A 23,723-nucleotide genomic window follows, 5' to 3' on the forward strand; every position below is an offset into this window, starting at 1 on the left:
ATTTATACACAGAAAGAGACAGAGAGAGAGAGAAAATGGGCATGGTAGGGCCTCAAGCAACTGCAAGTGAACTCCAGACGCATGAACCATTTTGTGCCTCTGGCTCTAAATGGGTACTGGGGAATTCAAACCTCAGTCATTAGGCTTTGCAGGCAAGTGCCTTAACCGGTGAACCATCTTGCTAACCCCAAGATACAGATTTTCTCTAACTTCCACGTTCTTTCTTTCACAACACTCTCTCAAATAAATAAATAAAAACACTCTCTCCTACCTCTGCCTCCCAAGTGCTGGGATTAAAGGCGTGCGGCACAACGCCCAGCACAGGAAAGAGATTTTTTAAAAAACCTTGTTCTAACTGGACAGGGTGGCACACACCTTTAATTCTAGCATGTTGGAGGCAAGTGGTATAGGAGAATCATTCTGAGTTCAAGGCCAACGTGAGACTCCATAGTGAATTCCAGGTCAGCCTGGACTAGTGAAAATTTACCTTGGGAAAAAAAATATATCTTTGTTTGCACGGTGTGTATATGTGAGTTTGCCAGGGCTTCTTGCTGCTGCAAACTAAGGCGATACAAGCAAGCAACTTTAACTACTGAGCCACTCTCCCTGCTCCTGAAGACATAATTTTAAGGGTTAGCTTCTTCCATAAGCAAATTAAAACAAAACAAAAAACCCAAATGAAAATTATGTGGACCTTATTTTCACTGATTCAGATAAACCCTAATTATGGAATTCATGAAACTGTGAGAAATCTGAGAGTATGGAGTAGCCATCCCAGCAACTGGAAGAGAAAGACCGGATGATTATTAAGGGCCAGTATGGGCTATCTCAGAAAACCAAGAATATGATTGTGATAAGACAAGAATATGCATCAAAATACTTAGATATGAGGCCAGGTGTGGTGCGCCTTTAATCCCAGCACTCGAGAGGCAGAGGTAAGAGGCCAGCCTGAGATCACATAGTGAATTCCAGGTCAGCCTGGGCTAGAGTGAAACTGTACAAACAAACAAACAAACAAAAACAGATATGAAGTGTCTAGAATTTCATTCAAACTAGAAACAAGGGAACACATGGTACTACTATACATTAATATGACTTTCCATGGACAATGGAAATGAGTCCAGGTGTGGTGGCACACACCTTTAATCCCAGCATTTGGGATGCTGTAAGTTTTGAGTATAGCCTGAAGCTAGAGTGAATTCCAGGTCAGCTTGGGCCAGAGTGAGACCCTACCTCTAATGAATTAATGAACCTAGATGCTCAAGGGCTTGTTGCATGCACCATGTTGTACATCTGGCTTTACATAGGTACTAAGAAATTGAATCCAGGCCGGAAGGCTTTGTAAGCAAGTGCTGAGCCATGGTGCCAACTGCTTGAGCAACTTTACTAACTGTTCAAGGTGGGTAGTAAACATTTTGTCATAGATAGGAAGGGGCTCAAAATGCCTCATCCTTCTCCCCCCACCCCAAGGTAGGGTTTCACTCTAGCTCAGGCTGAACTGGATTTCACTATGTAGTCTCAGGGTGGCCCCGAACTCGTGGTGATCGATCCTCCTACCTCTCCCTCCCAAGTGCTGGGTTTAAAGGCGTGTGCCACTATTGTGGAAGAGGTAGCGTAAAGAATGTAAGAGCCAAAGGAAGGTTAAGACTCCTTACAAAGTGCTCCTCCAGATACAAAATGGCCTGGGTATCCTTGACCTCACAGTGCCTGACACTACCTACACAAGACCTTCATAATAGGAGGAAAAGGGCATGACATCAAAATAAAAGGGGGGGGGGTTAGGAATATGATGGAGAGTGGAGTTTCAAATGGCAAAGTGGAAGGAGGGAGGGAATTACTATGGGATATTGTTTACAATTAGGGAAGCTGTCAATAAAAATTAATTAATTAATTAAAAAAAAAAAGAGTGGGCAAGGAGGAGGCATTTTATTCAGTGTTGTAGCCACTGGTAAGTTGATTTGCCTACTTTCCTCTCTCTCTCCCTCCCATCCATCCATTTGGTTATTTATTTATTTTGTTTTTCAGGGTAGGGCCTCTCTCTAATTCTAGCCCAGGATGGCCTCGAACTCACAGTGATTCTTCTACCACTGCAGTCTGAGTGCTGGAATTAAAGGCATGCGCCACCAGGCCAGTCAAAAGAAGAACCTTTTATTTTATTTTTTGGTTTTTTTGAGGTAGGGTCTCACTCTAGCTCAGGCTGACCTGGAATTCACTATGTAGTCTCAGGGTGACCTCAAACTCATGGCAGTCCTTCTACTTCTGCCTCCTGAGTGCTGGGATTAAATTAGGTGCCACCATGCCTAGCTTAAGAACTTTTTTCTTTCCTGAGGGGTACCATCTAGCCCATGCTGGCCTGGAATTCACTATATAGTCTCAGGCTGGCATCAAGTTTACACCGATGCCTGGGCTGGAGAAATGGCATAGTGGTTAAAGCGCTTGCCGGTGAAGCCTAAGGATTCACGTTCAACTCTCCAGGTCCCACATAAGTCAGATGTATTGAGGCAAGCACACAATGTTGCGCATGTGCACAAGGAGGCACACTCATCTGGAGTTTGAATGCAGTGTCTGAAGGCCCCAGTTTGCCAATTCTCAACCTCCCTGACTCCTTCAACTGACCTCCCCCCCCCACGCCACCCATAAAACAACAACAATAACAAAAGGCCAGCCTGTTAGGCTTGCCTCAAAAAATAAAATAAATAAAGGCATACCCCAACATGCCTATTTTTTTTTAAATATGGGTACTAGGGGTTGAACTCAGGTCCTCATTCTTGCAGTGCAAGCACTTTACTAGCTGAGCTCTCTCTCCAGTTCCCAACCTTCTATAAATAACCCCTCAAATACATGTACGTGTAAACAACCCAAACTGAGTCACCATAAATAAAGAAAGGATATAAAAGTAGAAGGGGAGCTGGGTGTAGTGCCCACCCTGAGACTACATAGACAATTCCAGGTCAGCCTGGGCTAAGGTGAAACCCTACCTCAAAAAACAAAATGACGCCGGGCGTGGTGGCGCACGCCTTTAATCCCAGCACTCGGGAGGCAGAGGTAGGAGGATTGCCATGAGTTCAAGGCCACCCTGAGATGACAGAGTTAATTCCAGGTCAGCCTGGATCAGAGTGAGACCCTACCTCGAAAAAAAAAAAAAAAAAAAAGACTAAAAAAAAAAATACCAAAAAACAAAACAAACAAACAAAAAGTAGAAGGGGAACTAGTTTGAGAATCAATGGGAGGAGTGGGAAAAGAATAAGAGAATCCTGGAGCTGAAGAGAGGGCTTAGCTGCCAAATGACCCAGGTTTGATGCCCCAGGACCCATATAACCAAATGCATGAGAAAGTGCATGTGTCTGGAATTCATTTGCAGTGGCTGGAGGCCCTGGCCCACCAATTCTCTCCCTCTCTTTCTCCTTTTCTCTCAAATAAATAAATAAAAATATAAATAATAGAAGGGGGCTATTGAGATGGCTCAGGGGTTAAGGCACTTGCCTGCAAAACCTAAGGGCTCATGTTCAACTCTCTAGATCCCCTGTTAGCCAGATGCACAAAAGTGAGGCAAGCTCAAGGTTGCACATGCCCACTAGGTGGCACAAGCACCTGGAGTGTGATTGCTGTAGCTGAGTGCTGGGATTAAAGGTGTGCGACACCACACCCAGCTGAAGGCACTCTCTCACTAACTAGGACCTGGGTTCAATCCTCAGTACCCATGTAAAATGACATGAACAAAGTCACACTTTTCTGGATTCCTGACATGCCCTTTCTCTCTCTGCTTGCAAATAAAAATAAAAGTTGTAATGATTCCCCTGACTCCCAGACATGCTCATACCATACTGCCTATAATGGTCTTGAATTCATGGGCTAAAGCAATCTTCTGTCTGCCTTGGCTTCCCTAGTATCTTAGGTCATAGGCACATCCTATTTCTGCTGGCCACGATTCTGGTTTTAATTAGTAAATTTGGATTGTAAAAAAAAGCCCACGGAAACTGGACATTTTTTACTCAGCACTCAGGAGGTAGAGGTAGGAGGATTGCCATGAGTTCAAGGCCAGCCTGGAACTACACAGTGAGTTCCAGGTCACCCTGGGTTAGAGTGAGACTGTACCTTGATAAACAAAGCCAAACAAAAAAACCCCATAGTATCCACTAGTTCTGTGCTCTCCTATATCCTTGCCATACTGAGAACCACAGTACTCTCTGGTAAGCAATGCTCTTCAGTGAAAGCAGTAAAGACCAAAACTGCTTCACAGACTTACAATCTCCTTTGCCACACATTATAATTCCAGCGAGCCAAAGAAACTGCTCTTCTGTTTCTATTTGGTGTTTTTCAAGGCAGAGTCTTACTCTAGGTCAAGCTGATCTGCAACTCTGCAGTCCCAGTTCTGGAATTAAAAGTCATGTCCCACTACACTTGGCCACTGCTCGTTTTAAAGCCAAATGGGAAGGAAAAAAAATCAAAGATAAGAGATTCTTACCAAGTGGAGTGACCCGGGGCTGAACATCCTTCAGAACTTCATGTAGCCACTCGGTAAAACGAACATAATAAAGATCAGAGAAGATGTCATCCACTCTTCCATTTTCAAAAAGATACTAAACAGAAAAAATAACAAGTTATTGTCAGTCTCCTTAGGCTTTCAGAAAAAACAGATATGTTTTTCCACCAGTACTAGTCATAAACTACTCAGCATGTATCCTTTCTAGAGTCTTGTGAACAGATTTCTACAACAGTAGTTGGGCCACAGAGACAGATTTTCTGCACACTACTTGACACAAGCAGGGCATTCTTTTATGGCAGCAAAAACTATAAACTTAGATCAGCTGCTGCTGCTTCTTTTTAAAAAAATGTTTTGGATTTTTTTCAAGGCAGGGTGTCGCTCTAGCCCAGTCTGACCTGGAACTCACTCCATAGTTCCAGGTTGGCCTCAAACTCATGGCAATCTCAGCCTCCCTAGTGCTTGTTTGTAAACGGAGATTACTATACCCATCTTCTCATATTTCAGAGTGCAGAGACTGAGCAATTAAAGTAAATCAGTTTGTGTCTGGGTAAGGAACAGAAAGAAAAAGGAATAATCTAGGAGGCAAGTTTTTTATCCAGAACCAGACAACTGAGATCCTTCTATCATACAGTATAATCCTTTTCTAGAAACTTCTCTAGAATATGAAGAAATCTACCACTACTGCTTCAAATTACTCGTCTACAGGTTTCTGTTATGATTTACTTTGGAGGTACTGAAAACTCAACTACGTATGTCTATAATTCTAGTTGCATGACTTTAAATAAGTATTCTGTGTTAATATAGAGTACAATATGAAAAACTACATACATAGTTTTGAATAAATTATTTTAAGAAAAGCATATATTTATTTTAATAAAAATAAAGTATTAAGTAAATGCATTGTGATCTAAAAAGTAAACAAGGGGGCTGAAGAGATGGCTTAGTGGTTAAAGTGATTGCCTGCAAAACCAAATCATCCAAGTTCAATTCCAAAGGACCCATGCAAGCCAAATGCACAAGGTGGTACATGCATCCAGAGTTCGTTTGTAGTGGCTAGAGACCATAGTGCATCCATTCTCTTTCTCTCTCAAATTAATTAAAAAAAAATAGAGCCGGGCATGGTGGTGCACGCCTTTAACCCCAGCACTTGGGAGGCACAGGTAGGTGGATCATTGTGAGTTCAAGGCCACCCTGAGATCACATAGTGAATTCCAGGTCAGCCTAGGCTAGAGTGAAACCCTACCTTGAAAAACTAAAATAAATAAATAGATTAATAAATAAAAATAAACAAATAAAAGGCACACAAAAGCAATTGTGTAATTGATATTTTAAGTTTCTCTAGGTAGTAGGCTTATGAATAATATTTGGCATATTTTGTTTTATAAAGTGAACATTTAGGTTTTTGCAAAACTCACTTCTTTTTTTTTTTTTTTGAGATAGGGTCTCACTCTAGGCCAGGCAGACCTAGAATTCACTATGTATTCTCAGGCTGGCCTGGAACTCACAAGAATCCTACCTCAGCCACCAGAGTGCTGAGATTAAAGGTGTGTGGCAACATGCCCAGCTAAAAATCAATGTACCTTAAAGACAACTTCTTGTCATTTCCTAAACCGACTAATAAATATCAAATGGGAACACAGCTCAAACATGTCCTGTGAAGATCTTCTCCTACCTTTTGTATACACAGGAAAATATAGTAGAGCACATCTGGGTCATAGGGTTCACCTTCTCCATTTCGTGCTTCCCGTGTCATTAAACAGAGGCCATAATTCAATTCAGCCACAGCAGAGGAGATGAGATCTTCCTGGAATCGCAGTAACTGGCGCCCTGTGACACAAGTCCTAAGGGTAAATGGGTATCCTGGTAGTAGTGACCTCTTTCTGATGGTTCACATTTTCTAATGGTCTGAAAGTAAGCCAGGCCTGGTAGCACACGTCTTTAATCCTAGCTTGGGAGGCAGAGGTAGGAGGATCACTGAGTTCAAGGCAACTCTGAAACTACATAGGGAATTCTAGGTCAGCTTGAGCTAGAGTGAAACCCTATCTCAAAAACCCAAAAATAAATAAATAAAGTAGATACTGTCCATTGGATCCTGGGATAAGAATGGCCATTTACATGCTAAAGAGATGGCTCAGCAGTTAAGGCACTTGCCTGCAAACCTAACAACCCTGGTTCAATTTCCCAGTACCCACATAAACCCAGGTGCACAAATTGGTGCGAATGCACTGAAGTTCGTTTATAGCAGCCAGAGGCCCTGGCATGCCAATTCTCATTCTCTCTCTCTACTTGGAAATAAATAAAAATATCTGTGAAAAAGAAAAGTTGGAATAGACCTACTATGCAGTGATCAAACAAGAGTATTCTATCAACAGGTTTTCTTTCCGTTAACAGCAAAGATATAAATACAGAAACCACACTATAATACAAGCAAGTATGAATGAGCCAAAAGCAAAGAAAGTAAGCCCTTGGACATACTATTTCCTAGTTTCTTTCTAGAAGCCATTCTACCCAGTTCCCCTAGACTCTAGAAACCCATGGGTATAAAAATGCCTGTTCTTGGAAAATATCCACAAATCTTAAGCATCAGCATAACATCAGGCTGACCTGGAATTCACTCAGGGTTGCCTCAAAGTCAAGGCGATCCTTTTACCTCTGCCATCCAAGTGCTGCTGGCATTGAAGTCATGCACCACCATGTCTGGCTAAATAAACTTTTGTGAGTGCACTATTTATTTGCAATTTTATTTAATCTAAAAAGAAAAATGTTTTGAAAAGTATTTTGACAGTTACAGAACCCACGCTGTACACGAGTGCCCCAGGAGCCATGGAAGTGCCCGTGTATACTTATTTTGTATACTTGTTTAAGCCCTGTGATCTTTGCCGTCCTAGAGCCAACATACTATTTTTCTGAGGGTGTTCTCTAGACCACCAGAACCAGAGACACTACTTTCCTGCCATTCCTAAGACATCCCAGCCTCACCTCCCTCCCAAACACTCACTCCCAATGGGTGCCAATCTGTTTTGAGTATCCTTCTCTAGTTCAGCATTCTTGGTCTGAGCCCAGTTTTTCCATACTTCAAGCCCTTCTTCTGGTTTCAAAGAATTTGGAAGCAGAAGTTCTGGGGAAGGCTGTGGTTGTGACTGTGGCTCAACTTCAGCAACCTGGACAGTTTGAGCCTATGAGAGAGAAACAATCAGAATATGTCAATTCTACTTTTAAGCTCTGGGATTTTTGTTAGTACACTACAGCAAAGGCAGCAATACAACTGGTCAGTGCAATGCTTCTCAGCTCTACTTAAGATTCTCATTTCTCTCCCTTCCTGTCTATAATAATAAATATAAAATAAAAACTTATTATCTAAAAATAAAAGAGGGGACAGAATCCAGGCATGAAGTTATACCCAGCACTTCTGAGGCTGAGGAAGGATTGCCTCAACTCTGAGGTAAGCCTGGGATATATTGCAAATGATAGACCAGCCAGAGGTACATAACAAAATCCAGTCACAAAAAAGGCCAGGCATGATGGTGCATGCCAGTAGTCCCAACACTTGGGAGCCAGAGACAGAAGGATCACCATGAGTTTGAGAACACCCTGAAACTACATAGTGAATTCCAGGTCAGCCTGGGCTAGAGCTAAAGCAAGACTCTTACTTTGAAACTCCCTCAAAGGCACCCCCCCAAAAAAAACCCAGAATAGTAAGAGGTAAATAAAAATAAATTAAAAAGGGGTAGAGAGGGCTGGAGAGATGGCTTGACAGTTAAGGTGCTTGCCTGCAAAGCCAAAGGACCCAGATTTGATTCTCTAGGGCCCACATAAGCCAGATGCACAAAGTAGCACATGCATTTGGAATACGTTTGCAGCAGCTAGAGGCCCTGATTCACCCATTCACATTCTCTCTCCCTCTTGTTTTCTCTCTCAAATAAATAAATAAATTGGGGGTGGAGAGATGGCTTAAGGCCTGCAAAGCCAAATAACCTTGGTTTGTTTCCCCAGGACCCATGTAAGCCAGATGCACAAGATGGCACATGCGTCTGGAGTTCATATGCAGTGGCTGGAGGACCTGGCACACTCATTCTCTCTCTACCTGCCTATTTCTGCATCTCTGTCTCAAATAAGTAAAATAAAAACATCAATGCCCAAACTTATCCTAGAATTTGTCAATAGTTAAGAGTCTTAGGTAACATTCCTTTTTTTGAGGTAGGACTCTCTCTAGCCCCAGAATGACCTGGAATTCACTATGTAGTCTCAGGGTGACCTCAAACTCACAGTGATCCTTGCACCTCTGCCTCCTGAGTTCTGGGATTAAAGGTGTGTGCCACCACACACCTGGCCTAGGTATTATTCTATAAAACTAAAAAAAAAAAAAAAAAAAAAAACCTTCCCAAGACAAACTCATGTGGTGACACATGCCTTTAATTCCAGCACTGTGGACACTGAGACAGGAGACTGTATGAATTCAAAATCAGCCTTGGCTACAGAGTGAGTTGTAGGTTGCCTGGGTAGAGTGAAAGCCTGCTTCAAAACCAAAAATATAAAAATGAAGGCAGTTTCAATGGTACCACTATAGTATTGGCGCAAATACTGCTTCAAAATTTGCAATGTACAAATAAAAATTATGAATTTTACTAAAATGCATATGCTGATTGCAAACATTTATGGTGGGTCCTGAGATAATGAAATTAACTCTCAAGTAGAGACAGGTTCCTAGTCTCTAGATAACATTTTCAGTACCAAATGTCTCCCCTGACATAAAATGAGAGGTTAAAACTTGAAATTCTTCCTAGTTTTTCCAGCTACAAGTTGTTCTTTAAGGTAGGATCTCGTTCTAGCCCACAGTTAACCTGGAATTCACTATGTAGTCTCAGGGTGGCCTCAAACTCACAGCGATCCTCCTACATCTGCCTCCCCGTGTGCACCACCACATTCAGCTTTGGTTTTTGAGTTAAGGCCTACCTATAGGCCAGGCTGACCTGGAATACATTATGTAGTCTCAGGATGGCCTTGAACTCACAGCAACCCTCCTACCTCACAATCCTCCTACCTCTGCCTCCCAAGTGCTGGGGTTTAAAGACATGTGCCACCATAACCTTTTTAAGATAAAATCTATGCAGTCCAAGCTAGCCTCAAAATTCTTGATCTTTAGCCGGCATGGTGGCACATGCCTTTAATCCTAACACTTGGGAGGCAGAGGTAGGAGGATCACCATTAGTTGGAGACCACCCTGAGACTACAGAGTAAATTTCAGGTCAGCCTGGGCTAGACTGAGACTCTACTTCGAAAAACAAAAAAACTTCTTGATCTTTGTGCCTCAGCTTTTTGAGTGCTGGTTCTATAGGTGACAGTATGCCAGTTTAAGGTTCTATTTTTTTTGTCCTTTTTTTTTATGACATCTCTTCTGAAGTAATATTCTGTCACTCCTACGAAAAAAATCCATTTTACAAAGACAGAAGGCACTCTTCTGTAAGAATGGCTCTGCCATCAATGGTCTAATAGCTAAATGTTAGACAATGGACAGAACATTTTTGAGTCTTTGACCCAATCCCAAATAATAAAATCAGGATAGTTGTCAAGCCAGGTATGGTGGCACACACCTTTAATCCCAGCACTCAGCAGAGAAGAGTTCCAAGCCAACCTGAGACTATATAGTGAATTCCAGGTCAACATGGGCTAGAAAGAAAGTGTTTCTTGAAGAAAAAAAAAGTCAAGTGCAGATTCTATCTACAGACAAGACAAATTCCCTTAAACAATCCCCTATGCTGAAGTTTCTATCTCCCTTACCCAAAGGACTAGGGAAACTGTGTATAAATAGACAAGGATGTACTTGGATTCCTGATCCTTCTTCCTCTACTTCACAAGTGCTGAGCTAAGTGCCAGTATTTTCTAAAATTTGTATAATGGAAAAATAGATTATAGCCAGGCATGGTAGCTCACACCTTTAATCCCTGCACTCAAGACACTGAGGTAGGAGGAGCGCTGTGGGACTGAGGCCACCTGAGACTACAAAGCAAATTCTAAGTCAGCTTGGGCTAGAGCAAGACCCTATCACTAACCTCCCCCACAAAAAATGATTATGAATATTTCTTTTTCCCCTTCAAGAACTATCATACAGGGGCCTGAGAAGATGGCTCAGCAGTTGAATGCAGTTGCTTGCAAAGCCTGCTGGCCTGGGTTCAATTTCCCAGTAGCCACATAAATCCAGATACTCAAAGTGGCACGTGTGTCTGGAGTTTGTTTTCCATGGCTAGAGGCCCTGACATGCTTTTTCTCCCTCCCCACCCCAAAAAAGTATTGTACAGGATTTTGTATTAAAAAGGGGGGGGGGGCTGGAGAAATGGCTCTCCAAACGTACTCATCACCTTGTGCATCTGTCTTACATGGATACTGGGGAATTGTACCTGGGTTCTAAGACTTCACAGGCAAGTGCCTTAGCCACTAAGCCATCTCTCCAGCGCAATATAGTTTTTTTTTTTAAGAAGTGCTGATAAATTTTAATAGGCAACCAGACAGACCTAACTGGTGGCATGTGCCTATGGATTCTGCTACTAAGGAGGCTGAGATGTGAGGACTGTTTGAGGCAAAGACTTCATAGCCTCCCTGAGCAACTGATTAGGAGGTAATACAAAAAGAACAGCAGTGAGACATAACAACCTATATACCTGTAATCCCAACACTGAGGAGGCTGAGACTTAAGAGCAGGAATTTGAGGCCATCCGTAGCTATATAAATGAGCTCAAGGCCAGCCTGAGCTATGTAAGACCAGGGCCAGAGGATGCTGAGTGCATGCCTAATGCATGCAAGGCCCTTTAGCTCCCCAGTGCTGCAAAACAAGCAGAATGGCTAAAACAGGAATAAATTCCACCTATAGATAAGCATGGTGGCACATGTCTTAAATGCCAGCACTTGGGAAACAGAGGTAGGAGGGGATCACAGTGAGTTTGAGGCCACCCTGAGACTAAATGGTAATTCCAGGTCAGCCTGTGCTAGAGTGAAATCCTACCTCAAAAAAATAAAAAAATCCACCTTTATATAGTTAGGTGCCTTTATGAGTCACTGACCAAGGTTTAACATATGAAGCTCATAGACCAGACTGCATTCTCTGCGAAAGACAGGAATAATTGTTCTTACAAAACTACTCCACATAAGTCTCATCATATTAATACAAACTTATGAGTATTTGCCTAAGTATTACTTGATACCTAACCTTTAAAATATTTTATTTTTACTTATTTGAGAGAGGAAAGGAGGCAGAGGGAGAGAGAGAGAGAGAGAATGGGCATGCCAGGACTTCTAGCCACCGCATATGAAATTCAGATGCATGCACCCCCTTGTGCATCTGGCTTACGTGGATCCTGGGGAATCGAACCGAGGTCCTTTGGCTTTGCAGGCAAGTGCCTTAACCAATAAACCATGTTTCCAGCCTCTCAATACTTACTTTATATTGATTCTAAAAAGAACTCTATACGCTCAAATAATTAAAACTCCAAAGTTAGGATTTCTTTTTTCTATTCCTTAGCAGAGGCTCCAGTTTTAAATGAAGGAAACTGAGTTACCATTTCTTCAAAGAATGTGCTGGAAGTTTCAAGGGTTGTGAAAACCAACAAACATTATTTAAATTATACAAAGCTCTAGGTTTTTTTTTTTTTTTTTTTTTTTTTTTTGGTTTTTTGAGGTAGGGTCTCACTCTAGCCAAGGCTCACCTGGAATTCACTAGGAGTCTCAGCGTGGCCTTGAACTCACGGTGATCTTCCTATCTCTGCCTCCCAAGTGCTGGGATTAAAGGTCTAGGTTTTTAAAATATTTTTTAAAATTTATTTGAGAGGCAGATATATATATATGTATATATGGAGGGGGGGGAGAGAAAGAGGGAGAGATAGAGATAGATAATGGGCATGTCAGGGCCTCCAACCACTGCAAACGAACTCCATATGCATGCACCCCCTTGTACATCTAGCTTGTATGGGTCCTGGTGTGTCGAACCAGGATCCTGTGGCCTTGATGCCTTAATCATTAAGCCATCTCTCCAGCCCCTTTTTTTCTTTCTTTTTTTGAGGTAGGGTTTCACTCTAGCCCAAGCTGGTCTAGAACTAACAGCAATTCTACCTCTGCTTCCCAAGAGTGGGGATTAAAAGTGTGTGCCACCATGCTCAGCTCTAGTTTCTTGCCTATCAATTCAACAAAATTTTGCTTTAGTCCCAGGGATACAGAAATATATTCACTTAGCATGATTTAGAATTACATATTTGTAATGCTAGCACTAGAAAGGCTGAGGCAAAAGGATCAATACTAGCCTGTGCTACAGATCGACCTCATTACAGAATATATAAAAAAGAGAAAGGGCAGAAGAAAAAGAGGAAAAGAAAGGAGGGGAAAAGAAAGAAATAGGATGAGTGGATGGAGGGAGTTAATGAAATCAGTCTGTAGCAAAGACTGATTCTATTTCAATGATTTGAAGAAAAACCCTTGCATCAGCTTTTTTCCTTCACCCCACTATTCTACAAGTCACACACACAAAATAATTCCTGAGCCAGGCATGATCCCAGCACAAGGGAGGCAGAGGTAGGAGGTTCCCTGTGAATTTATGCCAGCCTAGAACTACAAAATGAGTTTCAGGTCAGCCTCAGCAAGAGGGAGACCTTACCTCAAGAAACAAAGAGTTGAGCTGGAGGGATGGCTTAGCAAAGCCAAAGGACCCAGGTTTGATTCCTCAGGACCCATGTAAGCCAGATGCACAAGGTGGCACATGCGTGGTAGTGCATGCCTTTTTAATCTCAGCACTTGGGAGGCAGATGTAGGAGGATTGCCATGAGCTCGAGGCAACCCTGAGGTTTTACAAAGCGAATTCCAAATCAGCCTGAGGTAGAATGAGGACCCTACCTCAAAAAACCAAAAAATAAATAAGTCAGTCAGTCAGTAAACCAGGGCATGGAGATATGGCTCAGTGGTTAGGCTTGCCTGCAAAGTCTAATGACCTGGGTTAAATTCCCCAGTATCCATGTAAGTCAATGCACCTAGAGTAAGTTTGCGGTGACTAGAAGTTCTGGTGCACCCATACTCTCTCTCTCTATGCTTGAAAATAAGCAATAATTTTTTAAAAATGATTTTTATTTATTTATTTAAGAGTGACAGACACAGAGAGACAGAGAGAGAATGAGCGTGCCAGGGCCTCCAGGCACTGCAAACAAAATCCAGATGCATGCGCCACCTTGTGCATCTGGCTTATGTGGGTCCTGGAGAATCAAGCCTCAAACTGGGGTCCTTAGGCTTCACAAGCAAGTCCTTAACCGCTAAGCCATCTCTCCAGCCCAGAACTTTTTTTTTTAAGTCACTAGGGCTGAAAGATGGCTTAGCGGTTAAGGTGCTTGCCTGTGAAGCCTAAGGATACAGGTTAGATTCCCAAGTACCCACATATTTGGCATTTGCTTGCGGTGGCTGGAGGCTCTGGTATACTCATTCTCTCTCTTTCTCTGTCACTGTTTCTCTCACAAATTAAAAGAAAAGTCAGTAAACCATATAGCACTTAAAGCCTCTCAGTAAGCCATGTAGAAATCCCCTCCCCTTGCACACAGGCCTAAGCCCTTCATCATATATCAATGAGCATTGTTCATCTAGCAAAACACTTTCCCCAACTAGATTTTCCAAAATGATCTAAAACCAATTATTGTGATAGTGAAGGGAAGGTCTTGGGCTGGAGAAGATGACTTACCAGTTAAAGTGCTTGCCTGCAAAGCCAAAGGCCCCCCAGTACCCACGTAAGCAAGATGCACAAGGAGGCACATGTCTCTGGAGTTCATTTGCAGTGGCTCGAGGTCCTGGTGTGCCGGTTTTTTCTCCCTACTTCATTTTCTCTGTGCCGTTCAAATAAATATATAAACAATTTTATTTTTAAAAGAAAGGACTGGGCTGGAGAGATGGCTTAGCGGTTAAGCACTTGCCTGTGAAGCCTAAGGACCCCGGTTCAAGGCTCGGTTCCCCAGGTCCCACGTTAGCCAGATGCACAAGGGGGCGCACGCGTCTGGAGTTCGTTTGCAGAGGCTGGAAGTCCTGGTGCGCCTATTCTCTCTCTCTCCCTCTATCTGTCTTTCTCTCTATGTCTGTCGCTCTCAAATAAATAAATAAAAAATGAACAAAAAAAAAAATTAAAAAAAAAAGGACTAAGACAAGCATGGCGGTGCATGCCTTTAATCCCAGCACTCAGGAGGCAGAGGTAGTAGGATCACTGTGAGTTCGAGGCTCCCCTGAAACTACATAGTGAATTACAGGTCAGCGTGAGCTAGAATGAGACCCTACTTCGAAAAACTAAGAAAAAAAAAAGAAAGGTCAATATTTATGCCTCAAGCATATTTATCCTTTCTTTCTTTCTTTTTTTTTTTTTTGAGTGCTGGGATTAAAGGCGTGCGCCACCACACCCAGCTTCCTTTCTTGTTTTGATTTAGGATTCATTCTGTACTCCCAGACTAGCCTGGGCCATTATACTTGGCCTTCATTATCTGTCTGTCTCTGTCCCCACCCCCATATATATATATATATATTTTTTTTTTTTTAAATGAGAAAGAGAATGAAAGAGAATCAGCATGCTAGGGACTCCAGCCACTGCAACTGAATTAGATGTGTACATTACTTTGTGCATCTGGCTTACATGGGACCTGGGAAGTCAAACGTGGGTCCTTAGGCTTTGCAGGCAAGCACCTGAACTGCTAAGCTCTCTCCAGCCCCATTCTCTGATTTTTGAGTTTTGTATATCCTTGATATAGATGTTTCACTCAAGGGTTCCAGGCCTCATTCTGGTTACTGTAGAAATGTCATATCCTGGGGCTAGGGATATACCTCAGTTAAAGAATGCTTACCTAATGTGCTAAAAGCCAAGGTTCAATCTCAAATACCACATAAACTGGATGTGATATAACACTAGCACTCAGGAGGATCAGAAGCTCAAGGTCATAGTTTAGGATACATAAGATTCTATCTCAAAGAAAAAATTATTTTCAGGGCTAGGAATTATGGCTCAGTGATAGAGCATTTTCCTAGCCCTGTGTCTAATCTAACAACAACATGATTCGCTGTGTTGACAGATTACTTTACATGCTAGACAACAGACTGAGGAGAGAGAAGCAAGTGCTAGTGGTCTGGATCCAAGTACAAAGTACCCGCAGTGTGGCAATGAGGGAGTTTTTTTCTAGCCACTGTACAGGAACTCCAGATACACGTGCCACCTTGTAAATCCAGCTTATGTGGAGTCCAAGGGAATAGAACCTCGGTCCTTTGGCTTTGCAGGGAAGTACCTTAACCATTGAGGCATCTCTGTAGCCCAAAATTTTCTGTCAGGGCCTGGGATCAAACCCAGGTCTTACTCAACAAATACTCTACAACTGAGATACAGCCCAGGGATTGGAAAGATTTTCAGAAGCTTGGTAGAACCAACAACACGACTTCCTCATAAACTGGCTGTGAGGAATAAAGAAGGGAAAACAGACCTCTATCTAGGTTGTTGGCTTTAAGTAGCAGGCAAGTGATAACTGTAAAAAAGTTAAACCCTTGACAGTGGTTTTAAAGATATTATATAATAGTAACTCAAATAACAAGTAGGTAGAATCCAATGCATTGAAGAGGAAGGCATTGGCCTGGGAAATGGCTTAGGACAGAGGTGCTTCTTTGCAAAATCTGTCAGCATGGGTTCAATTCCCTGGTACCTATGTAAAGCCAGACTCAGCAAGAGGCTTCAAGGTACCTATAAACTCACTCTTCTTTTTCTTTCTCTCTGTCTCAAATATATATATTTTTTCAAGTTAGGGTCTCACTCTAGCCTTGGCTGACCTGTAATTCACTCTGTAGTCTCAGGCTGGCATCAACCTCACAGTGATCTTCCTTCCTCTGACTCCCAAGTGCTGGGATTAAAGATATGTGCCATTTAAAAAAAAAAAGTAAGGGATGGAGAGATGGCTTAATGGTTAAGGCACTTGCTTACAAAGCCAAAGGACCCAGGTTCAATTCCCCAGGACCCACGTAAGCCAGATACACATGATGGCACATTCATGTGGAGTTCATTTGCAGTGTCTGAATGCCCTGGCATGGCCACAGATTTTCTTTGGGGGGGGCCGGGGGTGGGGTGGGGTGTTAGTTTTTCAAGGTAAGGTCCCACTCTAGCCCAGGATGACCTGAATTCATTATGTAGTCTCAGGGTAACCTTGAACTCACAGTGATCCCCTTACCTCTGCCTCCCAAGTGCTGGGATTAAAGGTCTGCAAAACCACATGTGGCTCCCTAAACATATACTTTTTGGTCATTTTTACCACATATTTAAGCAAAGCAGCACTGTCAAAAAAAAAAAAAAAAAAAAAAAACAGGCTGGAGAGATGGCTTAGCGGTTAAGTGCTTGCCTGTGAAGCCTAAGGACCCCGGTTCGAGGCTCGGTTCCCCAGGTCCCATGTTAGCCAGATGCACAAGGGGGCGCATGCATCTGGAGTTCGTTTGCAGAGGCTGGAAGCCCTGGCGCGCCCATTCTCTCTCTCCCTCTATCTGTCTTTCTCTCTGTGTCTGTCGCTCTCAAATAAATAAATAAATTAATTAATTAAAAAAAATACGATCAAGGTCAGGTATGGTGGCACATGCCTTTAATCCCAGCACTCAGGTGGCTGAGGTAGGAGGATCACTGTGAGTCTGAGGCCACCCTAAGACTACATAGTGAATTCCAGGTCAGCCTGAGCTAGAGTGAGACCCTACCTTGAAAAAACAAAACAAAAAATAATAAATACACACACACACACACACACACACACACACACACACACACACACACACTGATCAACTCAGATAGAACAGAGACAAGAACGCTAGGGCCTCCTACCACTGCAAACAACTCCAGAAGCATGGGCCACTTTTTTGTCTCTGGCTTTATATGGGTACTGGGAACTGAAACCTGTATCGTTCGTTTGGCTTTGCAGACAAGTGCCTTAACCGTTGAACCATCTCTCCAGCCCTCTGCATTCATCTTTAAATAAATGGTAAAAGCACATGTATACTACAGAACTGTTTTCAAATAGTGTTTCAAATAATGGCTGATTTTTATATCTAGTTTATATATGTACACCCACAGGGTCATGTCAAAACTTCTCAGGCAGAAAGGACTATAGAAAATGTTCAAGATGCCAAGATCTAGAGAATGTTGACATGGTAAAGGAAAGAAATACATTAGGGAAAAAGGGCCCCAAGAAAGCACAACATGTACAATTAAGAGAGTAAAGACTGCAGGGAAGAAAGAAGAATCCACTTGGTAGGAGGAAGTCCAGGAATAGGTAGTAACATGGAAACCCAGAAACATTTCAACAACAAATATGGTCTGTTGCGTCATGTACTATTGTATGTATTATTGTGAGATGAAAGGAGAGGGTCTATTGAATCAGGCCATAGGCAGGTCACTACTCATCCTGACAAGAACAGATTCAGACATGTGTCAAAAAGAAACCTGGCCAGGCATGGTGGTGCACGCCTTTAATCCCAGCACTCTGGAGGCAGAGGTAGGAGGATCACCGTCAGTTCAAGGCCACCCTGAGACTACATAGTGAATTCCAGGTCAGCCTAAGCTAGAGTGAGACCCTACCTCAGAAAAAAGAAAGAAAGAAATCTGAAGCCAGATAGCCAGATGCAGCAGTGTGTGCCTGTAGCATCACCTACTTTGGAGGTGGAGGTAGGAGGATCAGTTGAACCAAGGAGTTCAAGCCCAGCCTGGGTATACACAATAACCAACCATCACCACCCCAAGGGGAGGAAGGAATTGAGGAAAGGAAGGAGGGAGGAAAGACAGGCAAATAACAAGTAGAACTAGTTTGAGAATAAAATTAAACAAGAAATCTAACAGATGAAAAGTGAATATAGCTGGGCCTGGTGGCACCCACCTTTAATCCCAGCACCTGGGAGGCAGTTCCAGGCTGCCTTAAGACTAGAGAATTCCATGTCAGACCCTACCTCAGAAAAAGCAAAAATAAAATAAAAATGAAAATGAAAAAAAATCATGAGATCAAAAGAGAGAGTATTCACCATAAATATGGCTTAAAGACAGAAGAATGTTTTTAAAATTATTATTATTATTTTATTTTACTTTATTTTATTTTTTAGTTTTTTGAGGTAGGGTTTTGCTCTAGCCCAGGCTGACCTAGAATTCACTATGTAGTTTCAGGGTGGCCTTGAATTCATGGCGATCCTCTTACCTCTGCCTCCAAGTGTGTGTATGTGTATGGGAGCCTGTGTGGAGGTCAGAACAGTTGTCTATGCCTCATCTTCTTTGAGACAGGGTCTTCTGCCACTCTACAAAAATGAGTTTAGGGGGCTGGAGAGATGGCTTAGCAGTTAAGCGCTTGCCTGTGAAGCCCAAGGACCCCGGTTCGAGGCTTGGCTCCCCAGGACCCGCATGCATCTGGAGTTCGTTTGCAGTGGCTGGAGGCCCTGGCGCGCCCATTCTCTCTCTCTCTGCCTCTTTCTCTCTCTGTCTGTCACTCTCAAATAAATAAATAAATAAATAAATAAAGTAAAATAATTAAAAAAAATGAGTTTAGCCCAGTTGGTAAGCCAATTCTTTCCCATTCTCTCTCATTAAAAAAAAAAAAAAAAAAAAAAAAAAAAAAAAAAAAAGCCAGGCGTGGTGGTGCACGCCTTTAATCCCAGCACTTCAGAGGCAGAGTTGGGAGAGCTGCGGTAAATTCAAGGACACCCTAAGACTACATAGTGAATTCCAGGTCAGCCTGGGCTTGAGTGAGAACCTACCTCGAAAAAAGAAAAACAAAAACAAATAAAAAGGGTTTCAAAGGGCTAGAGAGGGTTATTGGTTAAGGCATTTGCTTGCAAAGCCAAAGGATCCTGGTTCAATTCTCCAGGACCCACATAAGCCAGATGCACAAGGGGGCATATGCTTTTGCAGTTTGTTTGCAGTGGCTGGATGCCCTGGCATGCCCATCTCTCTCTCTGCCTCTTTCTCTCTGTCAAATAGATTAAAAAAAAAAAAAAAAGGTTTAAAAAAGTTAATACAAATAAATACAAGGGGGCATACAAGTCTGGAGTTCAAGTGGAGTGGCTGGAGGCCCTGGCATGCCAATTCTCTCGATCTTGATCGCTCTAGCTCTCTCTGGTGTGCGTGCGCCTAAGAAAAAGGCCAGTCTGTTGGGCTTACCTCAAAAAAAAAAATAAATAAAAATAAAAAACTTTCACTGTAGGTGGCTGCCACATCAAAAAGTTAACAAATTAACCTAGATTTATCATAAGTTTTTTAAGACGGGGAGAAAGCCAGGCGGGGTGGAGCATGTCTTTAGTCCTAGCACTCTGGTCACTTTGCAGACAGAGATAGGAGGACACTGTCAGTGCAAGGCCACCCTGAGACTACACAATGAATTCCAAGTCAGCCTGGGCTAGAATGAGACTCTACCTCGGGGGGGGGGGGGGCGCAGGAGAAACAACCCTGGGAGCAAAGGGGCACACCAGAGCCTCTAGCCACTGAAAACGAACTCCAGATATATGTGCCACCTGTACATCTGGCTTACATGGGTCCTGGGAAATCGAACCTGGGTCCATTGGCTTTGCAGGTAAATGCCTTAACCACTAAGCCATTTCTCCAACACCTATTGTGACTTTTTGTTTTGGGTTTTTTGAGGTAGGGTCTCACTCTGGCCCAGGCTGACCTGGAATTCACTATGGAGTCTCAGGGTGGCCTCAAACTCACAGTGATCCTCCTACCTCTGCCTCCCAAGTGCTGGGATTAAAGGCGTGCGCCACCACGCCCAGCTATGTGACTTTTTTTTTTTTGGTTTCTCGACTACTGTGACTATTTTTAAGGAGAGAGAACAAAATAATTTGGGAGAAGTCTGCTCTCCAGGAAGCCTATTTAACATTCCTCAAAATATTGATTTTTGAGATAGTTTTGTTGTTGTGTGGCCCATGCTGGCCTTGAGCTTTGGTCCTACTGCCTCAGTTTTCTAAGTGTTAGGATTATTGGCCTGACCCACCACACCCAGCCGATTGCTAACTTTCAACAGGCCCACTAAGAGATATTTTAGGTCTTTAATTTACCTATATTATGTCTCAAAGATTTTTGTTGTTTTGTGGCTAGGGCCTTGCTCTAGCCCAAGGTGACCTGGAATTCACTATGTAGTCTCAGGGTGACCTCAAATTCAGAGTGATTCTCCTACCTCTGCCTCCCAACTGCTGGAATTAAAGGCATGCACCATCACACCAGCTTCCACCAAGAATTTACCTGTGTGAAAAATTACAAAGTTCCCCTATATGTGTTCACTTGTGATACAATTAAGCAGCACTAGAGATGTAGGTAACACTTGCAGTAGCTCATTCATATTTACCTTTACTCTTCATAGAAAGCATTACAAATAAGTATCCTGGGAACCCAACCCCAAATACTCAAAACTGCAAAGCAGCTGTTGGTCATTTCATTACTCTCCAGGTATGATAAACCTCCTGCCAGTTGTTCAGTTCTCCCTTCCCTATATTCTACTGCAGTCACTATAACTTAATGACACTGCACAAGCTAAAGGCTACAGGCTAGTTCTCTGTTGCACTGGGCTCTGAAGTAGCAGAACGCCCTACAGGTTAAGTCTCACTTACTGAACAAGTAACCTGGAGCTGCTGCTGCTGTTGTGGTGGCGGTGGTGTCTGTTCTTGGGGGGTTTGCTGTTGTGGCTGCTGCTGAGGGTCCCATATATGGACAGTCTGAGCCGTGTTCTGGTACGTGCCTGCCACAGCCTGCACAGCCACTGGAATGTGGATGTTGCCATTCATGAACTGTGCTGGAAAGAGAGAGTTTGCAAGAGTCTGCACTACCTCTTCATGGGAGTTTTTCACTACAGACGTGGTGCCCACCATCTTCTCCTTGTCATCCTCCAGCTTTACAGCTGCCAGGGCTGTGGGGGAGCCACTGACATGAACTGCATTGTAGGCTTCTTGGGGAATGGCAATGTGGGTAATGCTCTGCTGCTGAGGGTCCCCCCGGGGCTGGGCAGAATAAACAGGGATGGTCCAAGTTTCTCCTGTAGGGCTAGTAATGGTCCCAGTGGCACTGTACAGGTGGGCACTGTCTACTGTCAGTAAGTCTGGCCTCAAAGACACATAACTCTGTTGCTGGCCCTGTGGAATTGCCAGCACAGTGGCCACTGGCTGCCCTGAGATGGCATAGGACACAGTGATGGGCATGTCCACTTTGCGCTTCTTCACCGGCTGGAGGACACTGGCAGTGCCAACCCGCCGCTCTCCTTCTCGGGGTGAGCCCTGCTGGGATGGTGGTGGGGAAAGGGCACCCACAGTCTGGATTTGGATCTGCTGACCCCCAGCAAGAGACTGGCCAGCCACCAGCTGAGCCTGGATTTGCTGATGTGGGATGTGCTCCTCCGGGATTTCTGCAGCTTGGATCTGCTGGGCCGCCTGCACATGTTGCACCTGGATCTGAGCTGCTTGCAGCTGTGAAGGGCTGGGACTCTGCAAAGACGGGGTCTGGATGGATGGGGCTGCTGACTGCGGTGCCTGGCCCTGGATCTGCACCTGGACCTGGATGGGCTGCTCGGCAGGCTGATGAACGGTGAACTGTGGAGAAAGCTGCTGAGCCGAGACCTGCTGCGGAGACTGCTGTACCTGCACCTGTACCTGCAGCAACAAGAGTCACCAGTAAGGCAGGCTGCATTGAGAATCCAACCCCCTCCTACTTTTGGTAGGAGCTCTGCATAATGCGAGGAAGAAAACTTATCATATCAACTCAGCATCATTGAATTGACAATAACATATAACCATATGGTGGGGGGGGTGGGGGGAAGAAAATGAACTGGGGTCTAAGGAGGAAATAACACAACTTTGCTGATGTTTTATTTGAGAATGTTCCCTATTCCCCATTTTCGCATTAGTAAAGTGATACAAGCATATAACTATATACTTGAATATTCAAAAAACACTAAGTGATAAAGATATTAACAAGCCACTATTTTACGAGATCATGAAAATAATACAACCAACAAACAGTCATCTGGTAATAATAGAGCTCATGGTTTAATACTATTACTTAAGCAAGCAAAAACAGCACAAAGGGCTGGGCATGGTGGCGCATGCCTTTAATCCCAGCACATGGGAGGCAGAAGTAGGAGGACTGCTGTGAGTTCGAGGTCACCCTAAGACTACATAGTGAATTCCAGGTCAGCCTAAGCTAGAGCAAGACCCTGCCTAAAAAACAAAGCAAAACAAAACAAAACAAACTAGGTGTGGTGGCACACACCTTTAATCCCAGCACTCAGGAGGCAGAGGTAGGAGGATCGCCATGAGTTCAAGGCCACCCTGAGACTACAGAGTTAATTCCAGGTCAGCCTGGACCAGAATGAGACCCTACCTCAAAAAAAAAAACAAAAAAAAAAAAAGACAGCATGAAAAGTTATATACTGTTTTAGATTTTCAGTACCAGGGATGTATTCCCTCCCATGGAGCAGGCCTCCAGTCCAATTAGAGGGCAGTTGGTTTCCACCAACTGCTCAGGGTCTATTGCAGAAGAAGTGGCAGAAAGAATGTAAGAGTTAAAGGAAGGGCATGACTACTTACAATGTGATCCCCCCACATACAAAACGGCCTGGATATCCAAGACCTCACAGTGCCTGACACTACTTACACAAGACCATCATAATAGGAGGAAACGATCATGACATCAAAATAAAAGAGAGACTGATTGAGATGGGGAGGGGAATATGATGGAGAATGGAGTTTCAAAGGGAAAGTGGGAGAGGGAGGGCATTACCATGGGATATTGTTTACAATCATGGAAGTTGTTTATAAAAATAATAATAAATAAGTTATGTGTCACTTTGCATCAGGCATTATGTGGGTCCTGGGGACCAGGGCCACCTGGCTTTTAAAAGTACCTTTAACAATAGAGCCACCTTCCCCAGCTCCCAGTCTAGAAGTTTTATTGGACTTGTTTAGCTTAACTCCTTTGCAATAAATAATTATCTTTTTTCACTATGTAGACTCAGGTTGGCCTCGAACTCACAGCAAAGCTCCTATATCTGCCTCCTGAGTGCTGAGACTAAAAGCGTGCACCACCACACTGGCTAAATAATCCATTTTTCATCAGTGTCTCAGTACAATTTAGAACCTAAATAACCCAGACCTTACCACAAAGATCACATCTTCCAAGAAATGAATCAATAAAAGATAAAGCAGCACATGGACTAACCCTGGCAGGTATGTTTTCTCCCAAATCATCACTGAAATT

At 43.3% G+C, this 23,723-nt stretch overlaps 1 protein-coding gene across 4 annotated transcripts in view; it reads right to left on the reverse strand.

The window, feature by feature from the left end:
* Positions 1-23,723, reverse strand: part of Qrich1 (glutamine rich 1) — a 53,019-nt gene that overhangs the window by 4,900 nt on the left and 24,396 nt on the right. For all 4 annotated transcript variants that reach the window (XM_045136676.1, XM_045136677.1, XM_045136678.1 and 1 more), the window contains 4 exons: positions 21,086-22,117; positions 7,485-7,662; positions 6,159-6,313; positions 4,466-4,580 (listed from right to left, as the gene is read on the reverse strand). In XM_045136676.1, the coding sequence (XP_044992611.1) occupies positions 4,466-4,580; positions 6,159-6,313; positions 7,485-7,662; positions 21,086-22,117 (1,480 nt within the window). The remainder of the gene's footprint in view (positions 1-4,465; positions 4,581-6,158; positions 6,314-7,484; positions 7,663-21,085; positions 22,118-23,723) is intronic.

Source organism: Jaculus jaculus, chromosome 17 (assembly GCF_020740685.1).
Source record: "Jaculus jaculus isolate mJacJac1 chromosome 17, mJacJac1.mat.Y.cur, whole genome shotgun sequence".
Classification (NCBI taxonomy): Eukaryota; Metazoa; Chordata; class Mammalia; order Rodentia; family Dipodidae; genus Jaculus; species Jaculus jaculus.